We start from the raw sequence: 21,179 nt of genomic DNA, 5'->3' as shown, positions 1-21,179 counted from the left end.
TTGGTGAGTGGAAGAGGGCAAAGGGGACCAAAGTCTTGAGGCGCAACATTTAACCTCCCAAAAGAAGAGGATGTCCCTCACAGTTGGACATGCGGACTCAAAACAGCCAGTGTGACTGACATATGCTGATGAATGTTGACTCAGGGATTCTGGGACATTCTGTTACTAAAGCCACGAAGCTGTGGTCTCTCTCCTTGACTCATAATTATAAATACACAGATTGGAGGATCCGTGGTAGAGGGGTTGTCCCGCTTTCATTTGGATTGGGCTGCTGTCCAAGCAAGTAATAGCTTACTATTCTAGGATTATGCCTTTGAAATCAGTAGCATTAACAAAATCTCTTCAGTGAATAACAGTTTTTTCTTCCTTTCATTAATTATCATAGCTGTGATCTATATTGATCACACACAGCTGCAGCTGATTAATGTATGGCTACCATAGACTGTAAATAAAGGATGGTGATAGCCACCTTGCTTTCAATCATGGTTAGTAAAGCCTTAAGCTGAGCATTTTGCTGTCGTTATCTTAGCTTCTTGAAACCCTCTATGATGAGCCAAGTCTGAATCTGACTGATTTAAAGAGACTCTGTGATGTGATTCTGATGAGGACTGTAATTTATTCTGGAGCCTATCCAGCTGTGATGGAGAAAAAGATGTGATACAAGCTGGACAGATCACCAGTTCATCACAGGGCTAACAGACAGGCAGGTGTGTGGATCCTTGAGCAAATGCCTAGAATGAGAATGCCAACTGGATAATCTAGGCCAGGTTGGAGGAACATGAAAACTCTATAGAAAAAGGCCCCAACCAAGCAGGTTGCAGAGCCTTTTTGCTTTTTACATTTTGATGTTCAGTGTGTTGCATTCTTCTCTTGCACTTTTAGTGTTTCCCCAAACATCCATTTTCTTGCATACATAAGAAATCATAAAATGTAGTGAAGTTTTTTTTTAAAGGGATATCCTTAAATATCCTTCTGTGTGTGCAGTTTTTTAAGCAGCACTTACTGAATAAACTGTCACAACAGTTGACACTTGCTGGGGGAAAGCAGCAGCTGCTCTAATCCCACGGGGTTAACCCTTGGGTGTATTATAAAAGATTAAACTGCTGAATGGAGGATTTCCAGTTCACATGTGGTGGAGTGACACAGAGGCAATTCTTGCTTCACCCATTAGTGAAAGAAAACAGGAAGAAAGCCGGAATATACAAGAGCAGATAGAACTAGATTTAAAGTAACAGTTTTGAAAATAAGGCTAGATCTTAAAATAAGTATATGTCACTCATACATTAGATTTGGTTACCCCATTTTCTAGATCTTATTATACTTCTTATCTGCAGTTTATTTTAATTTATACTTCTTCCATTTGCAGTTTTTGTGAAGAAGAGAGGACTTTTGCACACATTGAGTCAAACTGGTTGATTTATTTCCTAGCCTGAAGTGCAAGTTTCCATTTGGACTGTTTGAATGCAGGTTGTCCAGTTTTAGCAACAGTTCCTACATGAACTGCCATTCAGTTCCATTAAGAAAACACATACCCTCCAAAATGAGGCAACTAAAATAAAAAACATTATTATTTAGATGGATAAACAGGGCAGCACGGTGGCACGGTGGTTAGCACTGTTGCCACACAGCAAGAAGGTCCTGAGTTCAATTCCACCATCAGCCCGGGGTATTTCTGCATGGAGTTTGCATGTTCTCCCTGCGTTTTCTTTCACTACAGTAGTTTTTTTTTTTTTTTTTTTTTAATCTCCACTGACTATGAAGTTTTGGAAGCATACTACTAGTGCAACTAAATACAAATCGGAGTAAAGAGGACCTATAGTATAGTATAATAGAGGAGCAATAATATAAGCTTGAGTAACTTTCCCTCAAAAAAAACAAATACAGCTCAAGTAATAAATACTTTATTTTCACATTAGAATTAAAAACGCAGTCATCTGCAGGGTACTATATCTCTTCTACAAGAGGTAAGTTGTGTGTGACCGACGTGTATCTTCCATTAACAGCATTATGTACAGCAATGAAAAACTGCCCAAGAAGTATTGTTTAGTTCACAAAAAACAAAAGCAAAACAAAAATTGTTGTGTTGTTGATCATCGGCCACCGCCATTGCCTGCTCCACCGCCAGCTCCTGCTCCCGACTGATCCTGAGCGCCAGACATCATCAAGAAGAGAACGAGAGGCACAATGTACATCCACTGGAAGAGAAGAAGAAAAGGGCAACTAAATACTGCAATATTTTTGGTTTCAACATACAAATCAACTGTGATCATCTAGCATCAGTGGCTCCTGATTGGTCATCCCAGATTAGCTTCAGTTCATTTTCACAACAGAAGAGAAGAAAAGGCATAAGTGGGTGACAGGGCCATAGAGTGACGATCTCAGGGGTCAAACACCAAACACATGCTAAATATAGCCAGAATAATAATTTCAGATATACTGGTGGTTTATCCTGTAGACTCCCAATAATACATACTGGTGGATGCCAGTGGTATCCCTAAGCCTCCTAGTAGATACCCCTATGCTATGAATTTCAAAATTCTATGTCGCCTTGTTCTGAGTTATCACATTCACAAACTTGGGTGTCGATGTCGCCTGCCAGCCCAGCGTAGTGATGACAATACACAATCAGCCTTTTACAGCTGATGAGTAAAAACAAATTTGATCTCTGTAATTCATGTTTTTGGCATTTTCACCTTTCCTCCCAATCACACATGTATGAGAGAAACGCAGGTGGAATGTTAAAAATGCAAGTAGTCGAGATAGGGAAAGAAAATTACTTTAAATACCTGGGCCAACCCAAATGACAGACAGTGCACGAGAGAAATGCAGAATGGATAACAGCAAGAGTGAAAAAGAAGGTTTTAAGACCTGCTATGATGTACAGTTTGGAGACAATTACACTGACAAAAAGACAGAAGGTGGAGCTGGAAGTGTTCAGATTTTCATTGGAAGTGACAAGCACAAACAAGATTAGAAAAGAGTATAGGAGGGACAAAGTCAGAGAGGCAAGGCTGAGATGGTTTGAGCATGTGCAGAAGAGAAACACTGGATATTGAAGATAGAGGAAAATAGGAAGATCTCAGAGGAGGCTGACGGATGTAGTCAAGGAGGAAATGCAGGGGGTTGGTGCTAAAGATCCACTGTGGCAACCCCAAAAGGGAGCACCATTGCAAGCATTTGGCATTGGACCTGAAGAGACCATGAAAAGACAGAAGGACAGAATGAGTGGACACAGAAAGGAGACGGGGTTTCATTTAGTCACGCTGACTAAAGGTTAAATACAAACTGAAGAAGGGGACAAGTAAGGAAACTGTACTTCAGTGGGACTCAGCTCTGCTCTCTGCCTCCCCCTGCTGGGGGCTGTGCCGAATTGGTGACCATGAGGAAGATTGCACCACCCAGAATCAAATACCACTGGAACACAGTACAGCATCAGTTCAACACAGATCAGTGAACACAGCAAGAAACACACAGAACAGCAAAACAAGACAGATTTAACAGTGCTCAGGCAAACTAAGACAGGATACAGGGCGGGATTCTGCCTGGAAAAACAGCTCGAAGCTAAGAAAGTCTGAAGACACACAAAACCTTACCACTGGGTTTAAGGGATTACTTTTTATGTTCTTATGCACTTTGTGGGAAAACTAATATTAGACGACTAGCAACACATGGATTCGTGAAACTGGGACCTCTAGCAAGCGACCAGCTGCCTGGAGCAGTTTTTGGTATGAAAACAAATCAGATGAAAAACAAGTCTGCATACTCATATGCCTCATAAAGATAAACACTATCTGTTCCAGAATTAAGGGTTTGATTACACTGTCCATCTACATTTGACCACCAAGTCCAGTTCTTTTTACTAGTGTCTTTAACAGAGTTGCATTGCAAAGAAGAAGGAAAGGAGGAGGACTCGCATCGCTGCTTTCAGCGGAGTAAGAGAAACAAACTGAAAAGTGTACCTGTGCCTAAAAGGTACTGACAAATAACTTTTTCCCCCGTAGTTTGACACAAACTGCAGGTAGAAAAGAGCCTTTCAACAGGACAACAGGAACCATTTTGACTTTTTGGGAGATATTTTCACTTTTCTGCCATAAATCCTGGCAAATGAAATAGAAGCAAAAGTGCAGTACAGCACTGATGTCTCCAGTGTATATTAAAACATACTAGACATATTTGAAAAGATGTGATGCGCCTGAGAACAGAAAATACGAGCTTAACAGTCATTTTCATTTATTTATTACCTGTACATCTTTAGGCCCTTCTAGCCTATCAGCAGTTTTCTGTGTAAGTACTTACATATTTAGCGATGAAAGATTTCTGTTCTTGTGGGTTCTTCCCTTTCTTCTCAGATTCCTGTTCCATCCGTTCAAGGAAGAAAGCCGTCTCAGGTCTGGAAGAAAGGTGACAATTAGTGTTGTGAAAGGTATAGAAAGACTTGTGCCACCCAGGACAACTGACATAGAGCTGCTAAGCCAAGGCAAAAGCTAAACCAAAGGATGTGGAAAAAACCTGCAGGAGGCCTTGACTTATGCAGAGACAACCACAAGTAGAGATTGAAACAATGTCAGATTGTAAAGAAGCTGTAAAGGAGAAAAGGACAAAATCACAGGTAAAAGCAGTGTGACTGACCCAGGTGCATTCACTGGAGCCATTATGCTGAGAGTGGTGTTGAAAATCTCAAGGTCGACCTCATCCTCGACCTCAGTGCCCCTGCAGGCCCCAGGTAACGTCACTATGGAGACACCGATGAGGTACCCGGAGACGTCAGTGTGGAGCGCGATCACATCGCTCAGATGGGACTCAACCATGGCACACTGAGGATCACAGGAGAATGTTAAAACAATATATAACAGCTTATTGCTTAGAAATATTTACAATTTACACTAATTACACACCGTTTGAGAAGCTTTAGGTCAAAACTAGCACTGATCAAATATTGCTTCTCAATATTATTAAAGTGTGAATGTGTTTTTGTTTCTTAATTTCTATTGACAGGATCACAAAGTAACTCATGATATTATACTATCATAATACCTTTCCACTGATAGAGGGACTCTACTTCATACATTCATATATGATACATCACATAATCTGTGTATAAATGTTTACATGTTAAAAAGAACCACGCCTTTCCTGTCTAAGAGTGAGAGCAGCGCACCAGCCTCAGATGAACATGTGGCAATTATAAAAGAGGCTACTTCAATGGAATGCAAATAGTAGTTGGGCTACAAGAAGTCAGACCTCCAACATGTGCAATACTTTGCAAAATGTAAAAAAATAGCTAAAGATGGAAACAATAAACTTGTCTAATGAAAACTTACAAGGCTAAGTTTTAAGTAGTTTTGTTATACTTAAAACACTAACCAGGTGACTTTTGTGCTTGCTGTGCCATTACTGTACGTAGTATTATATTGCTGCTGCTGACAACTTCAAACTTGGAATTAGGTAGTCTATCATCATTGCTCATTGTACACGAACATGAAAAATCCATTTATTTTGTTTGCACTAATAAATGCTGCCCGCTGCAATCATCAATAAAACGTCATTGTCAAATATCATTACACATATTCCTTGAAATACGGTGATATAACTTTGAGGCTACTTCGCCCACTCCTTGTGTCGGTTCATCTTATTTTATTTCAATTCTTTTCTTTCAACGGCCGACCTCCTGCTGTGAGAAATTTGTTCTTTAACACAAGTAAGTTAACTTCCATTAACTTTACTGCCTTTGATAAGGCCACTATGACGAGTTTATCAAGTCAAATTGGTCGAGGAACTCACATTAGAATATGTATAACATATAACTGTATAAATATTCTGTTCTATCCTTTGTGGAAAAACATAACATTTCTAAACCAACTGTATTTTTTCCAGCATAGAAGAGCAAAAAAAGCAACAACTAGACTGTAAATTATTTGGGGGAAAACACATCAGATTAACCACATCATAAAAAAACCTCATTCAGAGCCAAAATGTTTGCTCAAAGCTGCTCTTTCATAGCTGGAAGAAAATGTTTAATATAATTTTGTATTAACAAAAAAGTTTCTATATTTTGTGGTGAGCCGGTCTAGAGTAATTTTCATGATTCGTGAGTAAAGCAAAATTTTGCCTCACAATAATCATGTGAATTAATTTGCTTTAAACACCCATGAACATTTGCCAATAACAGCCAAAAGAACGAGGAGAAATAGGAGCTGGAATCAAGTTACAGTAATATATTTTAAGAACCTATCATTACATCCTATGATTTTACTCACTTTTCTCCAAGTCATTACCTTTTTCCTGTCTCCATCTAAAAGCTAAGTTTAACCATGCAGTGAAAACTACCCTCAAAAGCCGTCAATAAACATGTGCTCAATTTTACAGGAGGTGTTGTTTTTTAATCTTATCTGTAATTTCTGGAGAATTTGAGGGAAATACACACAGCTCTGACGAATGCTGTGAGGTAGCCTTCCATCTGCCGCTCTGTCTGTCTGTCAGCCTGCAGGAAAACACGAGGCACTCTGATCCTGTATAGACCGTCTACTGCAGCCACTTCCTGTGGGGATAGCCAAGTTAAAAACAAGTAATTTAGAAACGCATGTTCATACAGAAACATTATAAGGAGGATACATTAACACATCCTGAACTGATACTATGGTTAATGTAGTATAAATCTAGGAAAGTTCACCTATTGTTTTACTTGGCTAAACATCCAAACACATCCTACACCAGTGGAACAAGTGAGTGATGTTACCCACGTTGGTACCAACATTTTGGGTGACTTTCAGTCACAGGTAATTCTACAGATGAGGAGGTGGTGGCTCAAGAAGAAGGTTGTCTACTTATATGAAGACTGCTTATTTGATTTACAGCTCTTCAGGAAAAGTGCTGAACCCCAAATTACCTCGATTCATATGTGATTAAGTGACAGGTAAAAAATGTCTGAAGCTAACAGAATGCATGAGTGAGCGTGAGAATAGGTGACTGCAGTGTGCACTGCAAGTACCGACAAGTACTTGTCCCTCCCCCCCCGGCACCCAAAAAACCCCCCAAAAAACCCCCAACTAAATATTTATTTGAAACAGGGGAAATCTCTCCATCACTGGGCCATCTTGGAAATGTGTAGAAAACATCACTAAATCAATGGTTAACATGGTTCACCTTCAATTTGGTCCTGTCCTCATCTGACAGCGGGTTCTGACTTAGTGAGACACCCGGCTCTCTTCCAGGCTTTAACAGCAGAGCTCCACGCACTTGAAACTTTGCTACATCATCTGGAAAAATAAATAAATAAATAAATAAATTACAAATGATAACAAACCGTTCCCTGCTTGGAGACTTGTAAAATTCTGGGTAAAAAAAAAAAGAACCAACACATTGTACCTCTACATAGTTCATAGTTAACCATAAAATGAAGGTAGAAGTCTGTCATCAAAGCAGAGTGTTTTATTATTGTTAAATGAAGAAATAAACTGTAACTGCCTGTTTTCTTTTTTTATTTGATTGACAGCATGTTTTGATTTTGCATTTTGAGAGTATAATAAATACTGAATTTGCCCATCCAAATGCTATGATTTCAAAGGGTGTTTAATTCTGGGCTGTGAAATGACTTTTAACTGTTTGTATTGTTACAGCTGACTTTATCCCAGCTGCACGCATTATTGAGAATAATTTAATTTTAAACAGACAGAAATGTCGTAGAAAGCCTTCCGAGAAGAATGGAAACTGTTATAGCTGCTAACGGGGGAACCAACTCCTTATTAATGCCAATGGATTTAGAATGGATGTCATTAAAGCTCCTGTAGGTGTGAAGTGTAGGCGTTCATAGGTTGTTATAAACGCAAAAAAACAATTCTGAAAAATATGTACATTTGTAGCAAATCAGGTACATTCATTAATAAATGCAAAAACATATTAAACAGACATTTTTAAATGGAGTCTGGCGTTTACCATGACAATTTTCTTGTTGCGTTAAGCTTAGTTAGCTTACCAACATAATCAATGTCGTATCATACAACGTTACAGTAAGAAAAGAATTAAATATGTTTCTCACCAACTTCAAATGAGTGTTCAAGAGGCACAGAGAAACCACTGAACTCAGTCTCCAAGGCATCACCAACCTGAGAATGAACATGAAATCCACTGTTAGCCTTTCAGTCGGTCATACACAGCTAATGCTAAATAGCTAACAGGTACAGCATCCACTTCACTGCATTTAAATTGATGTCGTCTATGTTATAACACTTCACACTTACCCTTCTTCCGTTATTACAACATGCGAAATGTAAACATACGAAGAAAACAGTGGAAACAACAGCAACCTTAGATTGTACCACACGAGCCATTTTGACAGAAACAGACACCGGAAGAACGCCTCAAGTGGCATAACACATTAACTTCCGGCGATTTTCATAACAAAAGCTCCTTTTCTTTTCTTTTCTTTTTCAAAAAGTAATTACGATTTCAAACAAAGGGTTAACAAACAACATAAAATGTAATCACATGCAAGTGTTTTTTTTTCTTTAAGCTGTTAGACAGCTTAATTACTTACCATCAATTAATCATTATCAAGTAATCCTACGTTGTCTGCATCATTCCTAATAATGATTGGAGACCTTCATGTGCTCTATATGTAGGTAACGTCATTGCTTGCACACACACACACACACACACACACACACACACACACACACACACACACACACACACACACACACACACACACACACACACACACCTGTTGACAGAATGCTTCTAATAATCTGTCTGTATTTCTGGTGATACCTTGTAATGTCAGCAATAATGAATTCCTCTTACCACATAAACGAGTTTTAATTTCTATTTCGTGCTGTAAACATTTTAAATTAGTATTTCTTTATATTTTGTCATGTGCAATGAGGGATGGAAAATTTACTTTAGAGATGAGCCAACAACCCCCAAAAATCTTTTCTATTTAAATTAAGATATTAATTTAATGTCAGAGTATACTTCTGACATTATTTAGGGTATAATTAGTATTGGAATAACAATTTTATATACGTTTAATATCTGTCACAATATGCCAAACATGCCAATTTACTCTCCTTTGCATTCTAAAACAGAAATACTGAAACAAACATGATAGAGATCTCTTGTGAGTGAGATTAACATGTACTGACACATCCAACGCCAGCAGAGGCTGCTAACAGATCATAAAACACTGCCTCGACCTTCTTCTCACCCCCATTACTTCCACAGAAGTGCCCCGAAAAGTGCAATTTTTATCAGCTGAATAATAAATATTTAAGGGGTAATTCATGTGTTACATCTTTTAGTCAGCATTTCATGCTCTACCTCAGCCAGAGTTTTATTTAGGTAAATGCCCTGCTTAGGGGTAAGTCTTTGATGAAACAAATAAAGCTCTTTAGATCCGCTCCTGCACTAATCTAAAGAGCTAGATCAGGGTTTTACATCAAGTCATAACTGGCAGCAGTTCACATCTGGCACTGGAATGTGTCTCAAGTGACCTCTTATCATCAGATTTCTTTTCCCTGCTAGACTTTTTTTCCTTTTTTTAATCTTTGCAAAACTGTGACTACTGCAATTAGAACTCACCAAAAAAACTGGAAATGAGGATTGCAGTGGCTATTTGAAGACTTAAGTCTGGCTCCAGTACCTTCTCAATATTATTAAAGTTGGTAGTATGTACTTTGCCCAGTGCCAGGTATGGGCACTCAAACCCTCTGATGCAGGGGTTTGAGTGCCTGACAATTCAGTTACAGTGTTTCTGTTTAGCGGTGTTTCTCTCATTTCAAATTATTTCCCTTGTGCTCCTGCTAAATTAAAAGAAACCAAATACAGAGAGGGGGCTACATGAATACTTAAAATATGCATATATTGACTTTCTTTTTTTCGGTGGAGGAATGCACACTTCTTTCCCCAGAATGAAGTATTCAATCCTAGGGTTTTCATGGTGGTGTTTGGACATCTACATTTAGAGCTGCTTGCGTATGATAAGATTTAGAAGTATTTTAATCATTTATTTAGATTTAATTTTGAATGGGACTTTTATGAAGGGCTCAGCTTTCTGTGAGTGCTCTATAAACTCAGAGGTCCTGCCTCAGTTTGTTAGCACATAGCAGCGTTCCTTCAGCTCAATAGGCTCAGTGAGTAAAGGTTGCAAAATGTGGCACCTCCAAGTCAGAATTTATGGATCGTTGCTGCTCTTTTCTGTGCCTGTGAGCACTGGATTCTGGCTCCAGCTGCTAATTTAACTAGGCTTGAAGGTGCTGAAATGCTGTTGGACAATCCAAGGGTCAGGTACAAGAAGCACTGTAGCTGTGACTTGACTGATTAGAGGTACCCGCCAAATATAAAAGTATCAAACCAGAGAGAAGAGAAAACAGCTGCACGTTTCTGCCAAATGTGATTGATGCGATTTATTTCTCAATGCTTATTCTTGGCTGAAGAGTTCTGCTGACATGCAATAAACCCTCTGTGGATACAAGTGAAAGGCATCAATCATTTTAAACTTCACATTTCAGCATCAAAGTGCTGAAAAGGAGTTTTGAATTCATCATTAATCCATTAAAGTTTGGAATACCAAGAAGTCAAGGTTACTTTTGGACATCCAACTTATCTTAACTTATTTATTTATTCATATAACTCTTTGAAACAGAACTCTTTTTTTTGTTTAAAAAAAGCCTATTCCTTTATTATTCCAGACATTTATAAGAGTTACAATTAAGCTGAAACGAAGAAATAATGTGCAAAAATGGCTAAATAATTACTACATTTACAAAATTGATATTTTCCTGCTGTCCCAAAACAGTTGTGTGGATCTCCTTAAAAGTTCGCTCGAAACCTGCTTTAATTTACACACAAATTCCTTCCACATCTTATATGCCAACATTAATACATTAATATATTGTATGAACTGTATTTATGATGTATTCAAACCAGTTATTTGATCATAAATTATAGATGTGCACATACTGCTATTACATTTCTGTTGATGGAAACGATCTGTCTCTCTGGGCTTCGTCTTCAGCTTAAAGGAGCCAGAGCTCAGTATGGAACATATGGTGACTGTGGCATGTGATTCCCCCCCGGCTTTGCCTTTGAAACCATGCAGCCCTATACAGTATCCCCCCCCCAGTGGGAGAGCCCATTACTCTCTGTCACAGCCCTAAACAACGGTGTCACCTTACTATTCTTAGTCAAATATGAAAGCATGTATATTTATGTGAAATGACAACAGGACTTTCACTTTGAAGGAAGACACTGTCATGTCCTGTCTGCCTGCGGGCTGTTAAAAATGGAGCAGGGTGACAAATGAGAGAGGAAGCGAACAAGATGTGAGGAAAAAGAAAAAAAACATCCAAAGTTGTAAATATGTTACCACAGTTTCACTAAAGAAAACATTTTCTTCCAAGCCTCAGCAGTGTAGTCTTTGTGAATAAATTTTTCATACTGCAGTGTTTACAACTGATCAGACAAATCAGATAATTATAGAAATTAAAATTGAATTGTTTTCAGTTTTTTACCGCCGTGCTAAGAATCCCTCTTTCCTCTGTTTACTGAGTGTGGCTGCGCTAGACAATTTTTTAGAGGCTGTCAAGCTGATCCTACATCGGGGTGGTGCAGCGCAGGTATGACTTCCATGTAGAGTTACACCACGAGGATCATGTGAGATTTTCCTTTATGCTGGTTCTGCCTGAGGCTCTTTGTTCTAAGAGGAAGTTTTTCGTTCCCACTGTTGCCAAGTGTTTCTCATAGAGAGCCAACTGATTGTTGGGGTTTTCATTCTAATATTCCAGAACTGAATTTTATGCAACCATCCATCCATCCCATGGCTACATAGCAAATTAAACATATTACAGCAATCTACAGCAGTCTAAAACTTATGAGCACTGCTCTATCTACACTGAAAAAAGGCCATGTTGGATTTACTTAATTCAATAATGGACATTGGTTGCACACAAATGTTTTGCTTTGGCAGAAACTTAAACAACTGAGTTAAATCAACACAACTTTTTCATATTCAATAAACCTGTGCAATTTGTGTTCAATAAACGTGATTGAAACATGTTTAGATGAAGTAAGTTGAGCTCTTGGAATGTTTGAATCCTTCACAATTTTGTCATTTTGTTTCAACACTATTCAATAACTTTGTCACGGAGGAGCAGGGAGGACTCGGCGCAGACTGAAATCTCAGAAAAACAGGTTTATTTACACACTCCAGGTGCACTATATACAGGTGAAGGAGAAGGGGGCCAGGGTTCCCAGGGGTGCCGAGAGGAGTCGGGAAAAGCATCCAGAGTCCCCAAACCAAGCACGAGAAATCTGCATACAGAGAACAAGAGTTAGCACGGAACTTTCACGGACAGAGCTCAAAACTGGCTGAGGCTAAAGTAGCACTGACGAGCGTTACTCAGTAGTCCAGCGGTGAGGTGCTCTCAGTCACTGCCTTAAGTAGCGGGAGCAAACAAGGTGAGGAGCCACAGGTGATTGCCTATAGGTGGTGGAGGCCGGGAGCTCACAACGAGCTCCGCCCAGGCAGCGAGCAGAGAGAGAGGAGAGAGAGAATAGACAAAACATAACATGTAGCCACACAGGGCCAGCCGAGCAGGCACGGGGACCATGACAAACTTTTACCCCAATACTACTTGGTCACTTAAATACTACATGTTGTCTTCATATTACATAATGTTCAACAAAGTCTAGAGTCTGGCTAACATAAAAAGTGAATGGATCTACAGCAACTACCATCCTCCTATCTTTATCCTGGTTGCAGGGGGGGCTGGGGCATAACCCTGAAGTGATAAGTTATGAGGCAGGGTACACCCTGGACAGCTCACCAGTCTATCACATAGAGACAAACAACCATTTGCACTCACATTCTCAGGTAATTTAGAATCACCAATAAACCTAACTCTAATAACTGCATGACTTTTAACTGTGGGAGGAAACCAGAATACCCAGAAAGAAACCACTACAAACTAGCCAGATTGCAGATTTGAACCCAGGACCTTCTTACGGTGAAGCAACAGCACTAACCACCATACCAGGAAATCCGTTATCTGTACAGGTGAAATAACTAGCTTGTTTTTTCAAATACTGCTGTTTTGTCAAAGCCACTGGCATCTGACAGTTATGCATAAGGTTTTCCTTTGGTGTATGTGCTGTCACTCACTGCTATGGATGCTTATAAAGTACATGCTTATGGCGTCACACTGTGCACCCTTAAAGGGGGCTCATTAATAACTCCACATTTTTGTACTTGATTGAGTTACAGTTCAGAATAATCCTTATTTATCTTATATTAGGCTTTGATGCAAACCCTTGGTTCACTAATTTACTGAAAGGAGTTATTTTAGCTCCTTTTAAGATCATCCTGCTTTTTCTTCTAATTGGTTCCACCTCTTAAAAATAACAGTTGGGTGGTGCTTCTTGTGCCCATAGACAGAGCACTGTACCTGAGATGACATACTATAAATCTTATTGGCACTATACAGATTCAAGAGAAGAAAAAGTCTACTAGAAACTGAAGATTTAGAGTAGTGACCCTGAACCTGTGGCTCACCGGAAGTACTTGTACATACACCTTATTATTTCAAAGTTTGCCTCTGTCTAATAAAAATCAAGGAAACGTGTCATAGGTCTGCATAATAAACATAACATTTAAAATATGTAGGACTATTGTTGGGAAGAAGGTGTTTTAGCTCATATCAGGATATCCTCCTGTAGTCTTTGTGATGGGTGCAAAATAGAGCCAGAACTGCCAACATAGTGATAAACCCTTAACACAAATATTTTCCAAAGCATATTAGTAATTTTAAGTAGTGGAGCCACTGAATTTATTTGGTTGCTAGAAACTTCAGTGATATTGATTAGCAAAATTTGTATGTAGGCCTCCTATTTCCCAGTTGGTAAGGAAAATAAGTTACTTAGCGACCATTACTATGCAATTAACACTGCATTGGCTCCACCTCTGAAAATGTTTCGTATGATGTGGTGGATGGCAAATTCTGTGCTTTTTTATCTTCATCTGAGCAATCTCTGCACCTGTCGCCCAGACTATAAATCCAACCACATGTTCAGTTTTTCAGTTCAGTTTTATTTATATAACACCAATTCATCACAACAGTTGCATCAAGGTGCTTCATAAGGTAAAGACCCTACAATATTAAAAAGAAAACTTGTTGTGGCTGTTGACTCAACCTATGCGGACACTACATGCATCTGACAGAATGACAGTATTTGACACACCAGGATGAGACATTTAGAGACTCCTTTGTTTATTGGTGAGCTATACTCATCTGACCATTTTCTGTCTTTTTACTGCCATTTTCCATAAAATACTCTCATATCACCCTGAATGTAGTTTCTCAAACACAATAAAATATATTTACTTAACAGATTTGTTTTTAAATTATTGCTAAATGACATCCATTAAAAGCTTTAACCTCTATATAGTGCTATGACGCTGTCTTGGGAAAGCTGCTGTGAGAATGGAGGGGACCTGCTTCAGCTGGCATTAAGTGTTTTTCAGTGAGGCTTAACTAATGCAAGCGTTAAATAACTCTGGTGTCATCCTCTGTAGGGAATCAGTGGATCATTTAGGACACCTATAGTAAGTCTTCTATAGCCACTTTGAATCCACAATATATGAATAATTTCAGCTCATTCAGAGAGTTTAGTCACATTATAAATTGCAACTGATGACCTGTGAAGGCGTAAAAAAGATTTATTGAAGATAATTCAGCTTTAAAGTAAAGTAATGTAAAGTTATGATATACAGTAAGTCTAACAGACTCAAGGACCTTTTATGTCCTATTCAAACAGCTCTCCATAATCTTCCTCTGGGGTATTTTGTTCTCCTTGAACATATGAATCTTAAGTTGCACTTACCTTAAATAGCTGTTCTTCAATCTCTGCCTCTCTTTCTGGCTTAAGTTCTCTCTCCAAAATTAAAGTCTCAAAGAATACGTATTATTATGCAAGGTTAGGGCTGCCTGAGTAATTTCGAAAGCAAAAAAAAATGAGCGCAGAAACCAAAGGAAAAAAGAGAACTGCACACAGCAAAATCCGAAGTGTTGATGTGAGTTAAAATTACTGGTGTTAAAAATTTCGAGTTGAAAAGTGTTGGTTTGAGAGTTACAGTAACACTAACGGTGCTGAAAAAGCTCTGTAGCCGGAGTTCTTTCAAAGAGTCAATACTATAACACTCATTTGGAGTTGATTTCCACATCCGGGTTTTTCGCGCTCATGGGCATGAGGAGTCCGCCAGAAGTTTGCTGTCAAGATCGAGGAGGTTGTTCAGGTAAGAACTATACAACAAGACCTATGTTATTTTATCATTATTAAATATTGTAACTAACTAGCCTATAACATTATTTATCAGAAGCATGCAATATTTTCCTAATGTGGAGTGTATTCATCTGCGGTAAGAGATGGGATTCGTTAGCTTAGGTAGCTAAACTATCCTCTATAACAAGTTAATATTGCAGCGAAAATAAATGCGTGCTTAATATAATTCTCAATTCTAGTTAGTTCTAATGTCATAAGAGAAATGCTTTCCAGTGTTCAATGCTTATTAAATGAAACGAGGGAGGAGTTAGCTATCCTCTGGATATGTTAAATGTAATGTTAAAATTTGAATTTGTGGTAGCCTAGCTGGCAGCTAAGACAAATGCGTTTAGCCCACTGCTTTTAAGGGAAGCGAACATTCGCCTCAGAAATATCCTATTTAAAAGTGAACTAAACAATCACATGGAGACGTTCAAGTCAAGTTTTGGAAAGCGTCAAGATAGGCTAATTACACGTGCTACCAGCGAGTTTAGCAGTAGCCTAGCCTACAAATCTTTGAAGTGGCAGGGGGTTATGGAATTCTGTTAGATGTTAGTGACCAAGCAAGGCGTGCTGCGTTTGTGCATGGATTGCTTGCTAACGGTTAGGATATATCATACATGTTGTAGTAGGGCTGCTCAATTAATCGAATTTTAATCACGATTACGATCTGGGCTTTCAACGATCATTAAAAATGACTGAGCCGATTATTAGCCCCTCCCTCGTGCTTTACTCTCGCGCTGCTCCGTGTGGCAAATCGAGCGCACCTCTCTGCATTTCGAACACGTGTCACAACAATTAAGAGGACCCGAGGGAAGCTCGGAAAGCTAAGCAGAAGTTATTTGGAGAGGAGAGTGACTGCCGTTGGTTGAAAAGAGAGGTAAAAAAAACTTCAGTGGTCTGGAAACATTATGGGTTCGCGGAGTCAGACGTGGATCAAGTAGACATAGTGTGTAAACTTTGCTACAGTGTTGTAGCTGCACCACAGAGCAACACTGCAACGTTCACTAAACATAGATGTTTACATTTTTCATTTATTTTTTATATTGCAAACATTTGCACTGTTATCAGTATTTGCACACTATTTTATATTATTTTTTGACAATCTTTAAAGTCATTATTCAATACATTGTTATTGTTAAATAAATATCGTCAAATAATCGAGATCTCAATTTCAGTGAAAATAATCGTGATTATCATTTTTGCCATAATCGAGCAGCCCTATGTTGTAGTAGGCCTAATCTAAGGGAACATTTTCCCCTTTTCTACAGTTTTAGTGAAATAGGCTACCATCCAGTGTTTAAGACAAAGCGGTATAACGACTGAGGGTCGTTGATGTCGCCTCCACTGATAATCCTAGCATGTCGTGTCACAAAACAACCACCACAAAGTAGCAACTAGCCAGACGGCTGTGCATGTGTCAGAAACTCCCGATATAAATGTAAGACTTGCACTCATTAATTTACAGTATAAGGGATATTTGTTGTCATAAGTGAAAGCGTGATGAAGGCAGGTGTGCGTTCAACAGGAAATTTTATGTGGATTATCATCCTGACATGGTTTAAACAGAGATGCTTTTCCCCAAGTAGGCTACAGCGATTTACTCGCAACATAGCAGAACTAAGTATCTAGCCTGCATGCAGACGAGAAGATCGCCGTTGTCGTCTTATAAACATGTGGATGGGTGGATAATTCATTGGATGCTATTTCTGTGTACCCAAGTTCAGCTATTTTAGTGCGCAGGGGGAAGCCAAATTATGTTCCTGAGGTTGAAGTGGTCTGTCACCCCTTCACAGATCATCACACAATGTATAGCCTAATATTTTCTTAAAGTTGTCCGGATTTGTTGCCACTTAAGCTATGGTTTAAATATATGGTAAAAAATATTCTGTGCCCCCTTCTCTCCACCAGGTGCTGTTGTAAGACATGTTGCTGAAAGTGAAATACCTCAATGTAAAGAAGTACATTAAATTGCACGCAGGATTCACTTATCTAGAATTCATCAGTGAAGGTAAGATAACCTGGCAGAACAAAATTTGTTGCACATGTATCAGTTCATCATGTTTGCATCTCATCTATTTAAAAAACGAATTAAATGTTAACACATTTTATTTTAATGTGTGACATTAAAAACAGTACAGAGCAGTAGGCCTAGGCCTATATTGTTGCTGCAGACTTGTCTAATTTAACCATTTTAAAGACAGGTAAAACAGCTGTTAATAAATATTAGCTAAATAAAAAAGTCAAAATTAGTTTTTAAAAAAGTTTTTCAGGCGTTTTAGGTGACATTATGCTTATCTTTTTGTAAAGCCAAAACCAAGTTTGGACTTCCGGATGCTGCTGACCTTGATATTTTCGATGAAACTGACACAGCTGTCGAAGAAGACATTTTTCTGGAGTTACTGGAGGCCCAACCAGACCTATGCCTGACAATACGTGAAAAGATTTCAGATGAAGGTAAATGTTATCATAACTTAAATTTTCAGAGTATAGCCCACTCAATGTAGAGCCAAGTTCTTTTGCTCTTGATGCAGATGACATTGACCTGTCTTCATGCAATATACATGACAGTGGACAGGGCTGGGTCATATTTGTATAGAATGTTGTCTGAACATGAACATTGAAATTGTGTTATTAATGGCATTGTGGAGTAGCCTAAAGAAAGTTAACCAAATCATCTCTCCCAAAGATTTTTGTCCTTTAGCTCATTCCACACCATCCTCCTCGGATACATTATCTTCCCTCACGGACACTATATCACTTTCATCAAGTGACAGTGACCTCAGGGAAAAGGGCATTCCTGCAGGCCGCAGTAGATCCAGCAAAGACAGTTCTGCACCAAATGTTTCTGTGTCAGAGGCTGCAAAAGAGGTAATTGAGAACAGAAAATGTCTTTTGTATTTTTGAGTTGACACCATTTATACTGTAGATTGTTATACAAATTGAAATTCAAAACATGGTGGTTCCCAACTTGCCCTGTATGAAAAAATGTTAGTAGAAGTTAGTGCTTCTTGCTAGATATGTCTTTCACAGGTTTGTTGACATTCCTCTAAACTTTCACCTTTACTGACAAACAAGTTTTTATTGTTATTATTTTCCCTTTTATATGAGCAGATGGTTAAAAATGCCTTGACTAGGAAACCTGGTGGAGAGGAAATTCTTGAAGAATACAATGCCGAAAATTCACTGAGCCACCGCACCCGGCGGCAGCTTGTTAACATATTGGCAAGTGATATGACTGAGAGACATGGGTAAGAGTAATAGTACCTAATAAAAAAGTAAAGATGGGCCATATGGAATATTCTTGTAATGTATACTGCAGTAAAGACACATACTTCTGATTTAACATTGTCAATTGTATTTCCTCTATAGCAGAATTCCCTCCCGTAAGCAAAAGGAGAAATATGCCCTTGGAATAATTACACTCTTTCCCTCATTGAAGGATCCATTTTCTCCAAACGGCTATGTAAGTCATGCAGTGATTGTAAAACAGCACATTATTTAGTTTTCATCATGGAATAATTACATCAGCTAAATGATTTAAAAGAAAAATCTTAATTCCTCTTTCGTAATAACTATTGTCATAAAACTGTATTGAAATTGTGGATGTTGTTTAACATGTATTGCACCTGTTACATGATAATAGTCCTTGGGTTTCTTTTTGCTGAATCTGCAAAGTCTGTAAGATCGCATTTGATGTTTATTTTTCATCTATGTTTAAATGTGACAGGAGCATTTCTACGACGGAGTGAAAGGCACTGGATATGTAGCGTGGCGCCTCAAAACCATGTCCAGGTCTACAACCAAACGGCCAGTGAAGGAAGTCCCAGTGCATCAAGAACAAGGGCCTAAGCGCAGAAGATTAGCAACCACATTGCCTCAGCAACTTGATGGAGATGCCTGCAAGGAGGCCATCTCATTTCTTGTTCACTCTCCTGATGAAGCAAGTGTATTTCAGAAGATGAAAATGACGTTCCAACATCGCCAGGATCTGGTGCATGATCCACAAAGAACTGCAGATGTCTTCAAAACATTTCCACGCTTTTTGGATGTCAAAGGACTAGTAAGTCAAATCACTTGATATTTTCAACTGTTAATCCTTTTTTTTTTGTTTTGCTGATGTGGATGGCAACAGTAAAAGATGTGATCATTGGTCATCCCAGTCAGGCTATATCCCATATTGGTCAAAATCACATTGCAATGTAAACAATGTTGAGCACTGTCTTTATGTCCTGTGTGTATGATGAACAGGTCAATCAAGACTTCCTGCTGCTGTTTGGTGCTGAAACAGCCACCAAGTTGCTTGAGAAGTGGGACATGTCATTCAAGCCAAAGGTTATTAAAGAAGCCAAACAGCTGACTCAGTCAACTGACCTGTGTCGTTTGATAAAAGCTGCTGAGAAACCAACAGAGAGTGATGTAAATGGTAGGCGTCGCACCATGCTTGTTTGATTTTAATAATATTTATTTTTACCTGTCATTTTGAAATTGTTTTATAAATTCAACCATACACAGACTGGGACAGTGACATGGCCTCTCTGCTGCTACTCCTTCAACTTTTGCCACCCACAGCTGGACGAAAGAGGAGAACCAAAATAAGTCCAACTGATGCAGCACACAAAATGGTGCACTTTCACAAGGTAAATATGTTGTCTCACTTTTTAAAATCCTACAAAACACTTTTTCAGTTTTTGCACTTTTTAGTTTTCCTCTCCATGAAGTATGTGTCTTAGTATTTTGTAATAAGTTAGCAAGGCACATAATGTCAAACTGAATGAATGGTTCATACTCAGCAAGTATAAGCTAGGCCTATATGTCAATATCTCATTTGTTTTTAGTCATGCTGCAGCATTGATGAACACTTGCAAGCAAGAGATGGTAAACAACCATACATCCTCGCTGTTGGTCGAACCCAGAACAGCATTGACACCTTCTACATCGCAGTGGACAAACAGCTCATCCCCTGCCAAGCCACCAGCTCACTCAGTGCTTTTGATGAACTTTTCAAATCCCACTACGTGTTCAACTTATCTTACGATGAGTCACTGGTTCATCTCTACAGTTTTGTGCAGACCACCATATTCAACATTGATGCCACCTCAACAGATGAGTCACCACGTGTTCGTGAGTTGCGTGCCAAAATGTTGAATGAGAACCATGTTTAAATGTTTTATCTGTCAAACTCTGCATAGCACCAGTCAGGCTTTGATAAGTCATTTGCGACTAGGTCACAGTTTTTATCCAAGCACCAAATTTAAGTTGGCTTGTTCACAAGATGGTTGCAGCCGTCAGTTCACTACATATTCTGGTTTAAAAAAACATTTAAATAGTGTTCATGATGAAGATTGTTGTCAAAGTGGTGATGCAGAACCCTCAGAGTCATTTCAAGCTGATTTTGACAGATTACAAGATACAGACATAGCAGTTGCAGGAACAAGTGTTACTCAGAGCCTAGAGGTTGGGTGTTCTGAAAACAATGGGTCAGGTCAAAGAATTAAAAAAAATTCTGAAGCAATTTGCACTAAAATTATTGGTAAACTCAATGGTAGTGGTTTGGCAAATAGTTTTGTGTCATCACTTGTTTGTGATTTGGAAGATTTTGCTGATGGACTGCACTGTGAGTTTAAACATAAAGTACTGAACGTTGTGCCAACAGAAAATCCTGTTAGATCTCCAGTGGAAAAATGTCTTGAGACTTTTGACAATCCAGTTGAGAAGTTCGACACTGAAGCTAAAAGAAAGTCATATTTCCGTGAAAAATGGGGAATTGTGGATCCAGTGGAAAAGACTTTAGGAATACGCTATGATACAAGGTTAAATAAAAAATCAGGCACTTATGACCAGGTACCAGTAAAAGACACTTTTGT

At 38.7% G+C, this 21,179-nt stretch overlaps 2 protein-coding genes across 3 annotated transcripts; one reads left to right on the top strand and one right to left on the bottom strand.

Annotated features, from left to right (window-relative positions):
• Positions 1-1,885: 1,885 nt before the first annotated feature.
• Positions 1,886-8,372, bottom strand: emc10 (ER membrane protein complex subunit 10). Of its 2 annotated transcripts, XM_085404645.1 has the most exons (8): positions 8,238-8,372; positions 8,036-8,102; positions 7,144-7,256; positions 6,425-6,538; positions 4,630-4,814; positions 4,297-4,390; positions 3,317-3,414; positions 1,886-2,195 (listed from the first exon to the last, which is right to left on the bottom strand). In XM_085404645.1, exons 1-7 carry the CDS (start codon positions 8,325-8,327, stop codon positions 3,328-3,330), a joined length of 750 nt encoding a protein of 249 aa, XP_085260771.1. In that variant the 5' UTR covers positions 8,328-8,372; the 3' UTR covers positions 1,886-2,195; positions 3,317-3,327. The 2 variants fall into 2 exon arrangements, with proteins under 2 accessions (XP_085260771.1, XP_085260770.1); XM_085404644.1 differs by lacking the exon at positions 3,317-3,414.
• A 6,795-nt stretch (positions 8,373-15,167) lies between these two features.
• Positions 15,168-20,535, top strand: LOC146672137 (uncharacterized). Its single transcript, XM_085404643.1, has 10 exons — positions 15,168-15,286; positions 17,224-17,323; positions 17,623-17,769; positions 18,002-18,183; positions 18,427-18,563; positions 18,685-18,778; positions 19,043-19,375; positions 19,564-19,738; positions 19,828-19,952; positions 20,151-20,535. The coding sequence occupies exons 2-10, from the start codon at positions 17,239-17,241 to the stop codon at positions 20,475-20,477; spliced, it is 1,605 nt and encodes a 534-aa protein (XP_085260769.1). The 5' UTR covers positions 15,168-15,286; positions 17,224-17,238; the 3' UTR covers positions 20,478-20,535.
• Positions 20,536-21,179: the final 644 nt, after the last annotated feature.

The sequence above is a fragment of the Rhamphochromis longiceps genome, linkage group LG4 (genome assembly GCF_057381845.1).
Source record: "Rhamphochromis longiceps isolate RC_006_pf linkage group LG4, R_longiceps_female_GT1.1, whole genome shotgun sequence".
NCBI classification, from domain to species: Eukaryota; Metazoa; Chordata; class Actinopteri; order Cichliformes; family Cichlidae; genus Rhamphochromis; species Rhamphochromis longiceps.
The sequence above is the reverse complement of the archived record's forward strand: the minus strand, read 5'-3'. Positions and strand labels throughout refer to the sequence as shown.